The sequence below is a fragment of the Lampetra fluviatilis genome, chromosome 46 (assembly GCF_964198595.1).
Source record: "Lampetra fluviatilis chromosome 46, kcLamFluv1.1, whole genome shotgun sequence".
Classification (NCBI taxonomy): Eukaryota; Metazoa; Chordata; class Hyperoartia; order Petromyzontiformes; family Petromyzontidae; genus Lampetra; species Lampetra fluviatilis.
The window spans coordinates 9,946,609-9,965,644 of NC_136320.1; the positions used below are offsets into that span (position 1 = coordinate 9,946,609).

Sequence of the window (19,036 nt, forward strand, 5' to 3'; positions counted from 1 at the left end):
TATGCGAAGAGTGAGGAGGATTGAAGATCCATGTGCAGCCTTGGTCACAAAGGTATTTCCTGACAGAATCATCTTCGACATTCTCCGTATTGATCTTAAGCTCTTTACATGCTCCAGTGAAATTGGTTCCACAATCAGAACGGAGTTGCTTAGCTGGCCCTCTGATGGCGAAGAATCTCCGGAGTGCATTTATAAAGCTCAAAAAGTCCATGGACTCGATGACTTCGATGTGCACTGCTCGTGTACTCATACAGGTGAACAGCACTGCCCAACGTTTGCTGTTCGCGAGCCCTCCTCTGGTGCGGCGGGAGATGACTGTCCATGGTCCGAACACGTCGATCCCTACAGAGGTGAAGGGAGGTTCCACACTGAGTCGATCGGCTGGGAGATCTGCCATTTTCTGTTCTTCCTGTTTTCCACGTAGCTTGCGACACCTGATACACTTGTGGATTGTGTTGGCGATGCACCTCTTTGCTCCAACGATCCACAGCCCTGCAGATCGGATTGCTCCTTCTGTGAAGTGCCGACCTTGATGCTTGACCGTCTCGTGGTAGTGGCGCACAAGTAAGATTGCGATGTGGCTCTGGCTTGGGATTATGAGGGGGTTTCGTTCATTCTCATCTAATTTTGCATTCCCTAGCCGACCACCGATCCTGAGCAAGTTGTCTTTGTCCATCCTGGGGTTTAGCTTCCTGAGGGTGCTGACCCTAGGAAGGTCTTCTCCCTTGTTGATGGCCTTGATCTCACTTGCATAAGCTGCCTGTTTCACACAGCGGAAGATTGATTTCCTTGCTCTGGAAAGCTCATCTTCAGTGCGTGGCACTGTGCAGTGATGCCATCCATTGCAGCTACCAGTGGTGCCTCTCATCGGGCGATGGAAGCAGTCTGCGATATGCGTTAAATGTGCTATCGCTCGCACATTTGCACGTCAAATGGCAATTTCTCTACGATGGGGTTCACGCCATGGTAGGTATTCAAGAAAATGAGACCTGGTAAGTAGGGGTCAGCCTGGGCTGATTCAAGCTCCATCAAAAGATCTCCAAGCTCTCGTAACCTTTTATTGTCCCTACCAGAGATTTTTGGAAAGTTCTGCAACTTCTTGAAGAGAGCCTTCTCAATGGTTTCTGGGCTACCATAGCACTCCTCGAGCCTCTCCCACACCGCATGCAGGCTTGCGGTGGGGTCGTCAATGTTTGCTGACCGGATCCTCTTTGCGTACTCTGCAGACTCATTTCCTAACCATTTCACCAACTCGTCGAGTTCTTCACTTGCAGAGATGTCTGCATTTCGGATTGCATTCCTGAAGGTAGATCTCCAGGCTCGATAGTTCTCAGAGTGGTCATCAAACTTAACGAGTCCTGTGTTGATTAGTTCGCGGTGAGCCAGGTACCTAGCAAAGTCCCCTAGTCCTGCCAATCCAGGGTGTGTCCATACTGGCGCTTGTGAGGTGCATTATTGGCTGTTTTACCTTGCATGCCGTCATTCGCGATGGCGTTGGACTGTGAGCCCAAAAGGTTTCGATCACGTTGGTTGGATCCCCTTATGTGACTATCTGGAATGTGGGTCTGACTTGGTGCATCCACGTCTGACCCCATGTGCGCGACGCTGAGTCGGCGACTAACTCTCAGGGCAGGATATGCATTTCCACCATTCCCGTAGACAGCATTCATGTTCATTCGGTGTGGAGATGGCGATGCCTGAACGTCCACCCTTTGTTCAGTATCGTTTGGTGGAGGAGCATTGATGCATTGTTCAGACCAGTCCAAAATATTTTTTCTGGTGAGTTGATCACGGTCCTTGACAGGTATCTGAGTGCCAAACTCACTCCAATTATCTTCCTTATCCAGGTTGGCTGCTGCTTCGAGCACCTCTGCCTGGGCCCTTGCAGCAGCTGCTTCCTTTTTGAGTTGTAGGGTGCTTAACTTAGCATCCAGCTCAATTTTCTTCCGTGTGGCAGTAGCCGCTAATGTACTCTCTTGCTCTTCAAGCTCTGCTTTTCCTTGCTTTGCTTTCTTCCGTGCGGCAGCAGTTGCTAATATACTTTCTTCTTGTATGCGAGCCTTTTCAATTAGCATGGCTTCCTCTTCAGCCATGTAGGCAATACGGGCGTTTGCTGTTTCTGCTGCTACGCGTGCCTGAGCTGCTGCCATACTAGTAGATGATGTCTGTGAGTGCGCTGAGCCTTTAGATCTTGTGGTGGACCTGGATGAGACAGAGTGCTGAGATCGTGTCTCTCTTAAGCCCTCCACACAGTCCATTGCCTCTTGTATCACTGCCTGCACATTTTCATCGAGCAGTTCAAGGAAGTGCTCTTGCATACGCACTCCCTCAATGCCCTCATCTGTTTTCACCTTCATCAGGAGGGAGATGTATTTATTTGCCAGGAGCTTGTAGCTTGAGCTGCTCACCTTCACTCGCTGGATGGCCCGCTGAATTGAGGCCACTGTGTCTGAGGCGTTTGAAGCTTCAGATAAATCTACTTCAACCCGGTCCCATGCCCGTTGTATCCTGGCATCAAGGTCCTGTTTCTCAGCATCATAGCTTTCCAAGGCCCTTTGTGTCAACCTGACCTCCCTCTGGGGCCTTGAACTCCCTTGGTCCTCTTGAGGCAGGATGGGAGGTCCTGGATTGCTTGGTTCACTTTCTTCAGCATCTCTCCCTGCTGAACTGTGGCTTTCCATGCTGCGATGCGTGCAGCGGGATTTTAATGTAGACTCGTTGCAGAGCTCCTTGCTTGCTGCAGGCTGACTGCAGGGCTGACTGCAGGGCTGGCTGCAGGGCTGGCTGCAGAGCTGGCTGCAGAGCTGGCTGCAGGGCTGGCTGCAGGGCTGGCTGCAGGGCTGGCTGCAGGGCTGGCTGCAGGGCTGGCTGCAGGGCTGGCTGCAGGGCTGGCTGCAGGGCTGGCTGCAGGGCTGGCTGCAGGGCTGGCTGCAGGGCTGGCTGCAGGGCTGGCTGCAGGGCTGGCTGCAGGGCTGGCTGCAGGGCTGGCTGCAGGGCTGGCTGCAGGGCTGGCTGCAGGGCTGGCTGCAGGGCTGGCTGCAGGGCTGGCTGCAGGGCTGGCTGCAGGGCTGGCTGCAGGGCTGGCTGCAGGGCTGGCTGCAGGGCTGGCTGCAGGGCTGGCTGCAGGGCTGGCTGCAGGGCTGGCTGCAGGGCTGGCTGCAGGGCTGGCTGGAAGCTTCAAGAAGACTGTCTTTTACTATCTCGGCCTCGCTGTGCGTTGCGTTACACCGCTAGTCGAGTAGATAACCTTGCGTTCAATAAACCCTCGGAGCCAGGATGAACGTCCGACTGCAATCGTCATTTATTGATTTTAACAAGGTAAAACTGGTGAGAAAACACAGATACAGCATCTGTTATAACCCGGAAACACCAACACAATGAACACCACAGCATCAGAACATTGTCTTAGATAACAATAGATCCTGGACGGACCAGGCCCCTACATTACCACTGAACAACTACACAAGAGCACAAGCCGGTGCGTTGCATAAAGGAACATCGTGTATTCATCCCACTGTACCCCAAATGTACAGCATTACACATAACACTAAACTGTGGATGAGATACTTCGTCATCTTTGCTCTCACGATCGCAACATAGCCACCTGGGCACAAGTCTGACTCGACCTACTAAATCACAAGTAACATCCACAATAAGGAAAGTTGCAGGCTTCGTTGCTAACTAGGCCTCGTATTTACCACAACAACTTAACGGTACCATAAAGGCATTTATATCACTATAACGGTCATTCCAAAATTACAACAGCATTGCCAATATTATAATAATATAAACAAACTTACAGACAATGCTGCTCAAAGTCCCACGATGGACAACTGCGTCTGGCTTCACTGAGACCCGATGTGTGCCGCCATCTTGACTTATCTGTGTAATGGACGACGCCCGCGTGGTTCAGTGGAAATCTAAAATCGTAACTTCCTGGTCACGTGACCAAAATTAGCATCAAAAACAGGAAATTCCTATGTACATACGCCCCCCCCCCCCCCCATCTGCCGTGAGGCAAAACTCCTGCCGTGAGGCAAAACTCCTGCCGTGAGGCAGAACAAGTGTCATCCCCGGGCCACCGCAAGGCTTGATCCAGCCTGACATGAGGGAAGTGAAACTACTCTTTCCATGCCCCTGTTGTCCGCTTTTCCAATCACTCCACAGAAAATCCCGTCATCCGCACACCGTTTATCCACGCTTATCCGAGTGGTATAACACGGGGAACCCGGACTTGATGACACTTTTTCCGCATGATTTGCACTTGTGTGCCGGACGGGTCACTGGGAAGTGTTCTCCTGCCTGCAGCATGTTGATGACTTCGCGCCTCTCTCCGCCTGCGATGAGTTGGCCCCAGAGTGGCGTAAAGTCGCCCTGTTGTCTGCGTTCATCTGCGGACTGTCGTGTGGAAAACGGGCGTAATCTCCATCGGTAAACGCGGATAATTGAATCTGCCGGAGTGACCCACCACCTCGCTCGGCCGTGGGCGATCGCTACCCCAGGGGAAGGGGGTGCGGCGGGGAGGGGGGTTTGTAAACATTGGCTGCGGTGCAACGGCGGCGCGCGCGCCGCTGCCCCGCTGCCGCCGCTGCCACTGAGTACCCCCCCGTGCCGCCCGGCCAGCCCCCATCACTGGTCTCCGGCGCAAGTGAATGTGACCGGTGCGCGCGCGTGCCAGCCAAGGGCGAGCAAGTGCACACGTGTACGTGTTCGCGTACGCTAGCGTACGCGCGCGTGTACGTGTGCGTGGCTCACAGAGAGCCTCTGGTGCTGTGAAGTGAGCTTTGTACGCGGTGCTGTCCGTGACGTCGCTGGAGACCTCTGCCACTTGGCAGCGCTTGCCGCTCATTCCGCAGTTTCCAAGCAGCCAGTTCCGAGGGAGCGGACGCACTCAAACCAGACCTTGGGTTTTTTTTAACACAATAGCTGAAACGGCCAGCAACAAACAACACTATTGTTGTAATAGAGAATGGTATACAAGAGCTTGGGGGGGAAGAGATGAGGAGGGAACTCCAAAGTGGGAGCAGTGTGAGGAAGAAGCATAGAGAGGGAAGGGTTGTGACCTACAGTGTGTTGAGTGGGTGAGTGGGAGAGTGAGTGAGTGGGTGGGTAAGTGAATGAGTGGGTGGGTGAGTGAATGAGTGGGTGGGTGGGTGAGTGGGTGAGTGAATGAATGGGTGGGTGAGTGGGTGGGTGAGTGAGTGAGTGGATGGGTGGGTCAGTGCATCAGTGAGTAATTGAGATGAGACGTATCAGTTGGTATCTTGTAGACAATGAGAAGTTCACGGGAACAGTGGGCGCCACAGTGGCGATATGTTAACTACCTCACATGGTATACAGGAGATCGTGGGTTCGATCCCAACCCTGACCCCTGTATATTTGGAGTTTACATGTTCTCCCCGTGGTTACGTGGATTTTTTTTCGGTTCCTATGGTTTACCCTCAATATTACTGGTAGGAACCACCTGGTTCCACCAGCCCACAGGGGATTATTGTGTCCGTCCATCGTGCATTCAAAAAAAAAATGGGAGGGGTGGGGCTGGGTGGAGAGGGGAGGGTGGGGAGGGGCTCGGTGGGGAGGGTGGGGAGGGGCTCGGTGGGAAGGGTGGGGACGGGCTGGGTAGGGAGAGGAGGGGAGTGTGGGGAGGGGCTGGGTGGGGGGGCTGGGTGGGGGGTGGGAGGGGCTGGGTGGAGGTGGGAGGGGCTGGGTGGGGGGTGGGATGGGTGGGGCTGGGTGGAGAGGGGCTGGTCACCCCATGGTGCCCTTATAAAACTCAACGTTTAACCTACTCACGCCGGCTTGTGCCCGCCCTCACAGTCGGGCATATTTGCGGAATACACCACGCCGCCGTTGACACTGGCCATTGACCGAGCAACCCAACGTTCCTACCAGCACCCTCCGCAGGAGTGTGTTTATAAATACGCGTTTAGAGTATTTGGCTGCTGTAAATGTTCACGTGATAAGCCTCTTCATTGAGCCATCATTTGTGGCCAGGTCACTTCTGCAAAAAGAGCTATATAGCCCAGTGGGCCTTACCTGGTTTAGTAGTAGTTACCATGGAAATAGCAATAGACGAGTGATCAGGAGGCAACTGAGCGTTGTTTGAGCGAGTGAATCAGTGTTGGACCATCAATTGCCTCCACTGCTGCTTGAATTATATCGGGTGCAGCATTTCGAGCAGCAGCAACTGCAGAATTCCCACTGTGGTCGAATGTATGCAGTGAACTGCAGCAGTACCCGCTGCTGCTGCTGCTGCTGCGAGATGCCAGCGTTGTCCACTTCTTCTCGATCTACGTCCCTTTGGCCATGCCCCGGCGTATGTCCCGGGACATTTTCTCCGTTGGTACCGGGGCTCCCGTGCCTCTGCTCCCCACCCAGCAGAGCCCAGGTGATGAGCGGCAAGGCAGTTGACAGCCTCTTTCTCATCGTGTGAGAGGTGCTTGATGTGCGCCCTAACCCCCTGGACCTGCCCTCGACTCTAGGAAACGAGAGTTATTATCTCTTGGTTACAGTTTATCATACATAGCGAGTGCGATAGAGCCGTGCATATATAAGGGACGACGTGCAATTCAGAGCTTTAGCCATCTCATTTAATTGCATCTCGCGTGTGCCGTAACGGAACACCATTCGGCCATTGTGCCTAAATAAGAACATTTGCGATCGGCGAGTGTTACCACCCATGAGATTGATGGAAAACGTGGCCCCTGACCGAGCACATGGGTCCACAGATGAGACTTGCGCGGAGGCATGCGGAGGGACGCGCGCCCGTGGAGTTTTGCCAAGAGACGAGCCGAGTAAGCGAGCGAGCGAGCGCGTGGTGCATCACGGAATAATGCAAACTAGAAATGTCATTGACGTCGCTCGAGGGCCCGCCCGTGAGGCTGGTGATGGAGTCGCAGCCAAAGTGACGGAATCCTCATCTCCCCGCAGCGCCGCCACTGCACCACGGTGCTGTGGTGAACATGCAGCGATGAGTTCAAGGTTCAACTCCTAGCCTCCTTCGCTCCATCACCAGCTCCACGGGAGGGGGGGGGGGGCGGGGGGTTGATGGGGGGTGCAGGGGGTGGTGTCACGAGCGAGCAGCTGCAGGGCTGCACCCGAGGAGTTCCATTCCTGTTCACGACCAACTGCGGTGCCGAACATTTGAGCTGGTCCTGGGCTTCCCCTAGGTCGACTCAGCCTTACATGAGTACCTGGCGTGGTGCATAAACATCACCACTGGGGAGACAGAAGTGGCTGTGCGCGGTGTTGGCCACTCACCATAACAACACTTGCCCCAACAGTCTGCCAGAAGGGGCGATCTTTGGCTTTGTGTGCACAAGCGCCCTTTGGGCCCGTGTATCCTGCATTGTGAGCGTGTGGCCATTCTGGTCTGTTTGTGTGTGTGATTGTGTTTGTGTACGCACGCAGCGGGCTGCACGTGTGGCTGTGTGCAGCCTCGCGGGCGTGCGTGTGTGTGTGCGTGTGCGTGCGTGCGTGCGTGCGTGTGTGTGCGTGTGTGTGCGTGCGTGCGTGCGTGTGCGTGTGTGTGTTTGTATCTGCAAGGGCTGTTGTACCCCCTGCGTAGTGGTGACGTGTCTGGGTAACCCGACCCAAGTCAGCACGCGGCTGGCGTGCTGACTTTAGCTCCGCACTGGCCGTCGAGGGGCCTCGCTGTTCAGTGAGCAGCACCTTAGCGAGCCTGCAATGGCGGGCATTCTCTGCCGCCTTTGTCTTTCCAGATAATAGATATTGAGTACATTTGATGGTGCCGCTATTTTTCGTATAGTGCCGGGCTATCATAGTGGAGGAAGCTGCTACGATTCACAGTCTGCAGTAGATTCACGGTCGGGGGGCAGTGTTACTGTGTGCCATCCCAAGTGAGTAATTTGCAGTGTTTATGTTTGGATGATTTGGACCGTTATGCCTACCTACTCGTGCGAACGACATGAGGGCATCTGTAACATCCACTGTGAATCAGATGGAGAGTATTTTGATGGTTACCGCATCCGCGGTATTATTGTTAACCGCGGCGGCCTACTGGATTCGAACCGCGAAACCTCTGCAGCAAGCGGCGAACGTGCCTCCACCCCCACTCACCCCGCGTCATCGCTCCAATCACGCTCACAAACCTTGTACTGGGCTCCCACTGCTCTCGGATGGGGGGGGGGGGGCAATTGTGTGTGTTTGTGTATGTTGACCTTCTTTCGCACCCTACATAGCCAACCGTGCTAATCGTTGTGTGGGTGGACCACAGCACTGATTCACACCGCTGAGGAGGAACTTGGCTGGTGCCAAAGCGAAAGTTCGGTGGTGTAGAACCCACCCAGCCACAGCAGCAGCAGCAGCTTCCTGGCGCGGGCCCAGCCTGGCACTCGTTTTAGGCTGAGTCGACCTCACGGAGTGCCGAGCCCGGCTGACGAGAGGGATCACCGCCGGCGTTGTGCGCCGACGGGAATCGAACCCTTCCCGCCGTTTGAACCGTAACCGAGGGCGCCAACTCCCGTGCAGTGGCAATCGTGTGTGTGGTGTGTGTGTGTGTTGAGTGTGTAGTGTGTGTGTCATGTGGTGTGTGTGTGGTGTGTGTGTGTAGTGAGGGTGCGATGTGTGTGTGGTGTAGTGTGTGTGCGGTGTTTGTGTGCGGTGTGCGGTGTGTGTGTGGTGTGTGTGTGTTGTGTGTGTGCAGTGCGTGTGCGGTGTGTGTGTGTGTGGTGTGTTGTGTGTGTGCAGTGTGTGTGCAGTGTGTGTGTAGTGTGTGTGCGGTGTGTGTATAGTGTGTGTGTGTGTGCACATGTACAGTACGCACACACGCTCGCTGCACACGGTTTAATCAATGACTTGATGATAAATGGGAGCCGCTTTTTTCTTTCTAACGAGTGGAAAAAGCGGCGGTGTCTGGGTGCGTGACCCCCCTCCACCCACCCCGGTGCGGGGCGCCGAGCGGTGGAATTCCGCGCGGGGTCCCCCGGGGATCGAGTGGCGTTACTCGGGCCGCGCTTGCAGCCGGCGCTGGCGGCGACGGTGTTTGAGAGATTGTGTAATTGTGTAATTAATGCTCCTCCGACGGCCATCTCGCAGATCAATGTTGATCTTGCGCTCTCACGCCCGCCTGCGCTCTTCATTTCTCACCACCGCTCTCGCTCTCTCTCACGTCTGTTTGTCTTGCTGCAGTATTTCCCTCCTCCCGGGGCCGTCGGGGGCCGCTCGGCGTTGGTTGTTTTCACATCGGGGATAATAAATATGCGTGGCGCCTGCGACGGGAGGCGGAGGGGGGGGGTCCCGCATCTCACTGGCTGGGTTGGGGGGGAACGTGCCTCGTCTCTCCGGGCTGCACGCTCACTCCGTGACCTCTGCGTGTGACGGACGGACGTCTCGTCCACAGGATCCCTCGCGCTCACCCTTTCCGTTCGCTTGACCTCCACAAAGGTTAAGGGTTATTAGATTGAGTCAATCCGTTACCCCTGGCACGCTTGCTAGGTCGCCTCCTCGCGTGGTTGGTATGTTTGAACTTCTTTCGCACTGGACGTAGCCCACAGTGCTTATTGGAGGTGCAGGTGTAGAACAACAAAAGTAAAAGTGCCGCGCGATTTTGACCGTGGCCACACGTTGCTTCGCCCTCCCCGACGTTTGAATCCGGTTCGGTGAACGAGGGCAGCCTTGGGGATCGGTGCCGATCTTCCCAACCCAGCGCTCCGTCCCACGTTCTCGCCCGAGGGCCCCCGTCTGCCGAAGACGCTTCGATCGAGGTGGCCACGATGGAACGCGGTGTGCGCAAGCGGTGCAGTACCTTGCCAAGCCGAGCGTGGGGGTTTACTTCGACACACGACAGAGACATCGGCGTCATGTCAAGAGTTTCCCTGTGGACCGAGATGCCGGTAGCTGGGACACGAGTGCGCTCGTTCGCGGCGGTGACTCCGACTCCGAGCAGGAAGCGCGGGCGCAGACGAGCAGCGACGTGCGTTCCGAATATCACCCCACACACACCGATCACCCCACGCACTAATCTCAGCGCCGCCAATCGATTAAGAAGTGCTGATCGTTCCGCTCGGAACTCGAGGGAAAGTTGCGCAAAGTTGAGCAATGCACCGAAAATCAGCCAAAAATACAATTTCTCCGTTCCAAAAAACGGAAATACGTTATTTTGAGAGGGCGTCACCTGACCTGGAGAGCGAGCAAAACTGTCGGATGGTGCTCGGAGTCGGTGCTGGCCGAATACACCCAGAGAGAGGGGCTCAGCGCTCGCTCCCGGGAGGTTGTGAGTTCACATCTGGTTGGGGGTTGACTCGGCCCATAATCCCTTGGGGGTCATAAAAGCAACGCTTTTCCACACAACATCAGTCTGTTGAGTATTTTAGGTCCCATCTTAGAACAGATCTGTGTTCGCTCGCGTACTCTCCGTCTGCGTGAGCTTCGTGCCTTTAACATTATTTTTATTTTCTTCAGTTTTACTCTTTAGGATTGGGTTATTTGATGCAAAGTGCTGTGAGGCCTTGTGTGAACGGCGCTGCGTAAAATCAAGCTTTAGTTCGAGTACCACTTTGTGAGCAGTCAACAATGGTTGTCCCATAGATGGACTCGACTCCCCATAGCAATGTGGAATGTTCAGGGCCTCGAACGGTAGATGAGCACCAATGCCTCAATACTCGTCGGACGGAGAGGCACTCTTTATTTTTTTAATACGCCCATTCACGGATGACTCGATGGCAATGTTTTTCGAACCGTTGCTCCGCTGTGCACGTAGGGAGAGCTTTGTTTTTGCTCGTTCTGCTTTGAAGTCGAAAGGCGCAAGAGCCGCGGGGCATGTGAGACGTCGCCAGCGCCGCCGCCAGCCACTCGGCCTCAGAGAAAATAACTTGTCTCTCGGTGACGCTCGCGTGACCACAGTGGGGAATGTGTGAACAACAGTTATTCTCTCTGGGTACAGACAAATAAACAAAAACGACATCATGATGGGGATTGTTGGGTTGTTGTAATGGTGCATCTGTTGTTCGTGTGATGTCGTGGTTGTTATTATGATGCCGCATCTATTGTTGTTGTGATGATGATGCAGCAGCATGTCTCGTGTTCCCGCTTCAGTTTCGACGTGGAGAATGGCGTGTCGGGAGGCCGCAGCCCTCTGGACGCGCAGGCGAGCCCAGGCTCGGGCCTGGTGCTGCACTCGGCGATGCCGCACGGCGCGCGGCGCGAGAGCTTCCTCTACCGCTCCGACAGCGACTACGAGCTCTCGCCCAAGTCGGTGTCGCGCAACTCCTCCATCGCCAGTGACGTGTGAGTGGCGCGCACGCTCGCACGTGTGTGTACGCGTTTTAGCCGGATGATTCTTCTCACTGTCTGCACACATCCACCACCGTGGCACAAGGGGTGACCGGGCCTCTCGCTGCGAGAAGACCAGTGGCGTAGTTCTTGCCCTGATGGCGTTTGACGCAGTTTCAAACGAAACGTCGCGTATCTAATTGCTAATAATAATAATTTACATTTCTAAAGCGCCTTTCGCCCAGAGAGAACAAGGTGCTGTACAAAACACAACACACGCAAGCTAACACCAATACAAATGATTCAAGAAATAGAAAATGCCCTTTAAAATATGTTGTGTCTTGAGGCGCGATTTCAATAAAATGAGAGAGTCATCGAAGCACGTGTTCTGGGGGCCACGCGAGGTGAGGCCAGGTCGTCACCCCCTCGTCAAACACATAGGCCTGGTCACCCATCGTCGTACTAAGAGGCCAGGTCGCCCCTCTTGCAGAGACGTGACCTCGGCACACACTGCGGGCCAGATTTAAAAGAGCAAAGTGCTCTTGCTGGAACACATGGGTTAAGCAGGCCCTCTATCTATGAGGGAGCAGCAACATTGAGAGCCGTTTAGGTGAGGAGAAGCATCTTGAACTCGACTCAAAACCGCACCGGCAGCCAGTGGAGAGATGCCACCATGGGGGTCGTGTGCTCAGCAAGAGGTGTGCACGTAAGAATTCTGGCAACCGCATTCCGCACTTGTTGTAGGTGGCTTGATGGTTTAAGGGAGATGCCAGAAAACAGCGAATTCCAAGAGTCAATTCGAGAGAACACAAAGGCATGAACCAGCTTCTCGTGTCTGATAGTTAATGGATTGGGGAGCAGCCTGGCTACATTCCTAAGATGAAAGAAAGGAAGCCTTGGTGACCTTGTTAATGTGCGCTTCGAAGGTTAATTAGGCATCGAGGACAAGTTTGAGACTGTGAACTGCCTGAGGAGCACCAATATTAGGGCTATTGATTGTCAGACCGACTGAACCGGCCTTAGATAGTTGGTGTGCGGAGACCCAACAAGCATCGCCTCCGTCTTACCAGAATTCAACTGAAGGAAATTGGATTGCATCCAAACCTTAATAGTCAAGAGAGAACTTGGCAGACTCGTCGCAAGATGCTCGAAGGGAAGATTTAGCCTGAATGTAAATGTGATTATCATCAGCATAACATTATAAGCTGAGGCAAAGTTTGCATGAAGTATGACCAAGTGGCGTCATATCCGGCAAAAACTCTGTGTTCCGGTTTCGTTCGAGGGCGATGGCTGTCACTTTTTGGACACGTCGCCCCGTCTTGATGCGCAAACTCCAGCAGCAAATTGTTTCTCCCGTGCCCCCCCCCCCCCCTTCATGATCCGTGGATCAAACAAATCACTCGACGACGGTGCATGGCAGCGAGAGCAGTTTACGTGAATGCTATTGCAAGAGGTCACATGTTTGGCGGCACGGTCCTTCACCGACCATGCGTGATGAATTCATGAATGTTATCTGGCATCAATGGGGAATCGAGGGTGCCGGTTAATCAAATATGTTGGTTATCTGAGAGATATATTTATGGTTCACCAAATTTTCAAATACATAAAACTTTTCAGGAAAAAAACTTACCATACATTTAATTTAAACTACAATATAAAACAACAACATACTCTTTTACAGAGGTATTTACCGATCAGTTGTAGAGCATTCTAACTTTATTGTAGAGAAACAGTGGGGCTGTTTAGAGTACAGTTTACAGTAGTACAGCATGTACAGGCTGCCGCTCGGAGCCACCATGAGAAGCGCACGACAAGATGCCAGATGGCTATCAGAATTTTTCCGGATACTTGAAGGAAGATTTGTATTGCCGCCCATGACAGATGCCAGTTAAAAGAGCATTCCCGATGGTAAAGTGCCAGCTAACAGAGCAATCGCTCGATACACAAAACAAGAGTGGGCCGAGGACTCTGAACCCTGAGGCACACCAAATGGAACACAACATGGATCAGGATGTTTCCCTCCAAGGCTGACCAACTGCTTTCGATGGGAGAGGTAAGAAGTGAACCAGCGGAAGGCAATACCAGAAATCCCCATGTAGCCTTCCACAATGGTGAGATGTTAATTACCTCGCCTTGTATACAGGAGGTTGTGGGTTCGATTCCGATCCTGATGCCTGTATTTGGAGTTTGCGTGTTCTCCCCATGGTCGTGTCGATTTTTCTCCGGGTCCTTCAGTTTTCCCCACCACATTTAGAACCGACGTGCGTTTTAGAGTATTTGCCAGCTATACATTTCCATAAGATAAGTCACTTCGTTGAGCTATCATTTGTGGTAGCCAGGTCGCTTCTGAAAAGAGCTACACAGCTCAGTGGGCCATACCTGCTAAAATAAAAATAGTTTATAGTTTTGTTTAATTGCTCGAGCAGGATGGGCTGATCGATATTGCCAGAGGTAGCACTGAAGTCCAAAACAACAAGAATGCCAGTCAGGCCTACATCTGGCTGTAGGAATTGGTCTCCAACTCACCAGTGAGTGAGCCAAAACGTTCAGATTCAGCTCATTGGTAAGCGGTATGCGCGCGCAACGCTAACTTCATTCAGTTGTGTCAGGTGGTGGAGGGTCTTAACGACACAAATTTGGCCAGATCATAACGTGGCCCAACCCAAACATCCATTGCAAATTGTGGTGTAGTCGTGCGGTCAGCTGTGAAGTGCTCCTGCTGTTGCGTGTAAGCTGCGTGGCTACACCGACTACTCCATGTCCCCTCTATTCGAGGAATTGTGGAGCCCGCACAGCAGGTGTTCCAGCATGGCTCCACATATTTAGGCTGTCCTGTCTGCCGCCCATTATCTACGGCGGTAGTATTGTAGAACGAGCTCAACGGTTTTTGCTAAATATTTGCTCCCAGTTTTGTTTATTACGGCTGAGACCTCATTGTCCGCGCAGGGTGGGAGCGTACCGTGTGCGCGCGTGTGTGTGTGTGTGGAGTGATCTCCTGCCCACATGAGCATTGAGGTTGGGGAGCGGTGGTGTAGCGGTTAGCGTGCTGCGCGACGAACCAGGCGACCCGAGTTCGATTCCCGTTCACGGCCAACACCAGTGACAATTATTTGAACAGCTGCTTGGCCTCCCCTGGGTCGACTCAGCCTCAAATGAGTACCTGATGTGATGTGTAAACATCGCCACTCGGGAGACCAATGGCGGTCGGGTGTGGTGCTGGCCACCCACCCCTTCATGTACTGTTCCGGCCTTTGTAGGTGCTCGCTCACAGCACATGCCCCAACAGCCTGTTAAGGCTTTATGGGGGATCTTTTTCTTTGTGTGGAATGCACGCGTGTTTGAACGTAGTGGTGGTGTTGTGAATGAAAACCACAACACCGTTACGTTGAACCCAACAACAAAAACAAAATAACAATACAGTTACATTGTTGTTGAGTTTGTTTAGCAACTAAACATTGACTTCTATCAGCGATGGGCAGAGTGATTTTGATCAAGGCTAAAACACAATGGTGGTCTTTAGCGTTTTGTTAAAAAAATTATTCTCGCAAACTAAAAGTCAAGTTTTTTTATAATGATGTCGATTTGTAACGCACCGCTGCACAGTATTTGCTCGCCCATCATCCCTTTCCCGGATCGATATAATAACTACCAATCTTAATTTTAGAACTTTCGTGACTGCAGGAATTATTATTTGTTTCTTTCGGTTAAGTCACGTCTAAAGATAAAATAATAAATTATTATTTAATTTAATTTAAAGATAAAATAATAAATTATTATTTAATTTATTATTTTATCTTTAGACGTGACTTAACCGAAAGAAACAAATAATAATAACTACCACTTCGTGGGGAAGTCATCAGTGGTGCTTCTATGGATAGACTCTCCCTGTCATAGCAACGTGGAATTTCCACCTCTGGCTCGGGTATAAACAGGCGATGAGCACTACGTCAATGCTCACGTGGGCAGGAGATCGCTCTGACCTTAATACCTGAAGATGGATTTCACCTCTGGATTTGTAGTGCTGTCTCCAGTTCTGGCCACTTGTTATTGCTGCTGGTGTAGTAATCCTGCAATTCCAAGGATTATAAACAGGACTACCCCCCTCCCACAACTTTCATAAATTAAACATTTTGTGTATTTTTTCTGATAAATATCAACGCAGTGCCAACTTCACATGTCTAAAGTTAGGCGCTGGAAACTTTTGGCAGGCGGCTCTTCCCCCGCGTCCTCTCAGGCTCCAAGGAAGATGAGTCCATGGATGAGATTGGGGAGCAGAGGAGCGAGGGTGGCACGTTCCTGGTGGGGCGATCGGAGTGAGGAGTCGTGGAATGGGTGGCCTGCTGTGGGGGAGAGGAAGAGTTCTTGGTGGTGCGCTCGAGTAATGTGATCGGTGGCAAGGATAGCGATCAATGTCGCAATGGGATAGATGACACCGAGTGTGTGTTTATACGAGGGACCTTTGTCTTTGATACTGAGAATGAGGAGGAGATTCAGTAACTAGAGACAGTCAGGAGCAAAGGTGAGAGGAGCAACGGTGGTGGGGAGTTGGGATGATGGTCCACGTGGATTTTGTGATCGTCGGCGACGATGACTGTGGCATGGTTGACGAGTCCCAGTCTGGAAGCGGTGAACTGAGCACCCACGCGCGTTGCCTCGACACCCGCCGACTGAGCAATCCGCGGATGAGCACGGTGGCTCGAGCCCACTGCACCTGCCTTGCGCGTGCTGTTTCAGAGCCACGCGCGCAATGGAAACACCCCCATTGTTGGAGGTCTTGTAAACATCGCGCTATATACGCTGCGAACACTGTCCATTTATTTACCCTGGAAGAATAGGCAGTGGTAATTCAAAGCCTACGTCAGTCGAATGCGGGATGGATCTCCCCATTTGTCAGTCGTGGCATTTGTTTGATCATACTTCACCGCGCTGGTCGATATGGGTTGGTGAAGGGGTGTGGGGGGGGAGCCAGGACAGGTTCAGATATCGCTCAACACCGACAGTGGCCGTGGCCAGAAATCGAACTTATACCACTAGGTTCACAGTGTGTGCCAACGACTTTGCCACCGCTCCCCGCCCTGCCTATGAGAGAACACCACCTCTGGCTGACTCCAGCGGTGCAGGCGGAGTGATGGAGTGATATGAGCAGGTGACGACGTCGGGAGCCCGACTCTGTTAGAGCCATGGCCGTTGTCGCTCACGCGCGGGGAGCGCCCAAAGCCGGCTGCGAGAGCCCTCAACCTCCGTGGGGGTCCCCGTCCGTCCGTGCGTTCGCAAAGGTGATGACGCACCTCCAAACGTGGAGGCGGTGCGATGACCACGAGCGGTCATGCGCTCGCCGATTGTTGCAGGGGTTCGTGGTACGATTCCGGCAGGCCGCCCCGGTTAATAAATCGTTGCGTGTATTCTTCGTGAAAATTCCACGCGCGGTCCGCTTTACTGTGGATGTCAAGCATCCCGTTACGTCAGTCGAATTGGAGTTGGTCATTGTGTGCCGGTGTCACTGTCCAAATTTGTCATCGTGCGAAAGATGTTCACCACGTTTTAAACATTAAGGAAACAATAGGGCAAGTTTTTTTTTTAATCCCCCTCCCCCCACCGCCTCTGTGCACCCAAGCAGCACGAGCGGGTGCACCAATCAGTCGATCGGCAAGGTCACGTGTGGGCGGCGTAACGTGTATGTACTCCCATTCCTTCCAGCGTGAAAGAGTCAGCCAATTTACCCTGCAGAGGGGCCTCTCAGAGCTCCCTCCAGCAGTGGAGGCACCCTTGCTCCAGCAGTGGCGTGAATCAGAAATATCCCGGGCTGTATGATTACCTCGAGAAATCTTTTAAACTAAGCTCGCCCTCTGCTCTTCAGTGGAATCCAGCGGAAGGGCACAATTGGGATCGCGTCTGGCTCCGTCGCTCGCAGTGGGAATCTCCGCCGATCTCCTGCGCGAGCCTGGTTTTTGACATAGAACACGACGGTTATAAAACTCGTCCATTCGACTTCATAGATGTCTAACAAACATGGGCCTATTAATTATTTGTTATGACAAATCAACGTGAGAAATTCGTTTGAGAATGTAGTTGGCTTTGCGCGTGAGTGACGTGCATGTTTATCTTGGCCGCGTAAAAGCACCGTGCGTGCTTACGGTGGCACCGCGCGGTTGATTAAGCGCTCCGAGGGGCGTAGCGCGAGACCGAGGCTCCGCCGTGCCGTGGATGAGATTCTCAAGTTTACCGCTTCATCCCTAAGTCTTGTTGAGGCGGCCAATTGGCATCCGGTTTGCGCTGCAGGGACTTTTATTATTTGGCTTTGATTCAACATTGAGTTATGTTTTGCAATATTCTAGATTCTTCGGGGTGACTTGGTGCCTCTTTATTGTTTTGTTGCCAGTATGTTCAAATTCTTTCTCGACGTATTTAGCCAACCGCGCTCTACTTGGTTTAGTTTATTTTTGCTTTGCGTTTTCTCTTTGGTCACCCAGCTCGCTCATGCAAATGTGATTCATCTTGTTTTCTTGGCTTCTTGCCTGGCTACACAAAAATCAACTTGAACACCCTTAGGATTGTAAAAAAAAAACCTTGTAAGAGAAGAGTTTCTATCGGGTTGACGTTTTGGACGATGGCCCTTCCTTAGAGCAGAGAGAAAGTGGAGGTAGAGAGATTGACTCGCTTGCAATCTGCTCTGTTGGGGCCCTGAGACAACTGGGAAATATTAAGTTGCCATATTCTTGGTTCTTTCGGTAAAAACACGTAGATAGAAAATAAAAATAATAAAATAAAATTCTAATTTTAAATAACAATAATAAATAGAAAATAATAAAAGCAAAAAAAAGCAAAAAACCCACTTTTGCTTTTATTATTTCTATTTATTATTTTCTTTTTTATTCTATTTTTATTTTATATCTACGTGACTTTACCGAAAGAACCAAGAATATGAATTCCTGCAGTCACGAAAGATTTAAGTAAAAATTAAGTTGCCACGTGACCAGTTTGTGATTTAGCATCATGGTCTGCTTTGTATCAGCAAACATGGAGACAGATGTGTTTATTCTTTTACTTCTCTCGCTTTCGGTCAGCTGCGAAATCACAGACCCTCAGCATTTTGATCGGCCTATGATTAGTATCATCCTTCATTAACATCGGAAGCTAAAAGGCCTAAACCGCAGCTCGCTCGTCATTCAAATGCTTCAACGCTAATTGCCGTAGCTTGGAGAGCAGGACCGGGGTATACTTTAAGCCCCTTAGGGATCCTCATCAGAGGCTCGGTAAGATTTGTAAAGGGAGCCACTCAATCGCGTGCACATCTCATCTAATGGCATCTATTCTGCTCTCGTCCGGGTACGAGTTGAACAGCAGCCGTAAATCCAGGTCCTCGTTGTGAAACCAGACATTGACTGTGCGGCACAGCGAATGGGAAACCACACGAGCCCCCGGAGAACACTTGCAGTGGACACGAGCTCAGTAGACGTGTGTGTGCGTGCATGTGTGGGTGCGTGCATGTGTGTGTGCGTGCATGTGTGTGTGTGCATGTGTGTGTGCATGTTCGGCCGGATCGAGGGGGCTAAACGAGCGCGGCACGGGCTAGAGAAGAGATGGAGTGATGTGGTACAGGAGGACGTGGAGCTGAGTGGACTTGCCGATGACTGGTACCAGCGGTGTCAAGATCGGCCTCAGTGGAGGAGGCTCGTGAAGGACGCTACTGGGCAGTTGGAGGCAGTCGCCCTCCAACAACAACGGAGGGCGGAGGAGCGACGCTCACAACAACGAGCGGAGCGCCGGGTGGCTAAAGCACAGCAAGTTGGTACAGTAGGGGGCA

The 19,036-nt window shown here is 52.3% G+C and overlaps 1 protein-coding gene across 8 annotated transcripts in view; it reads left to right on the forward strand.

Annotated features, from left to right (window-relative positions):
- The window catches only part of LOC144947763 (3',5'-cyclic-AMP phosphodiesterase 4C-like), a 346,365-nt gene that overhangs the window by 271,267 nt on the left and 56,062 nt on the right, over positions 1 to 19,036 (forward strand). For 6 of the 8 annotated variants that reach the window (XM_078877116.1, XM_078877117.1, XM_078877123.1 and 3 more), the window contains one exon: positions 11,056 to 11,247. The exons of 1 other annotated variant lie outside the window; for it this stretch is intronic. In XM_078877116.1, coding sequence (XP_078733242.1) covers positions 11,056 to 11,247 — 192 coding nt within the window. Of the gene's footprint in view, positions 1 to 11,032; positions 11,248 to 19,036 lie in introns of all 8 variants that reach the window. One more of the 8 variants, XM_078877121.1, reaches the window with a different exon arrangement.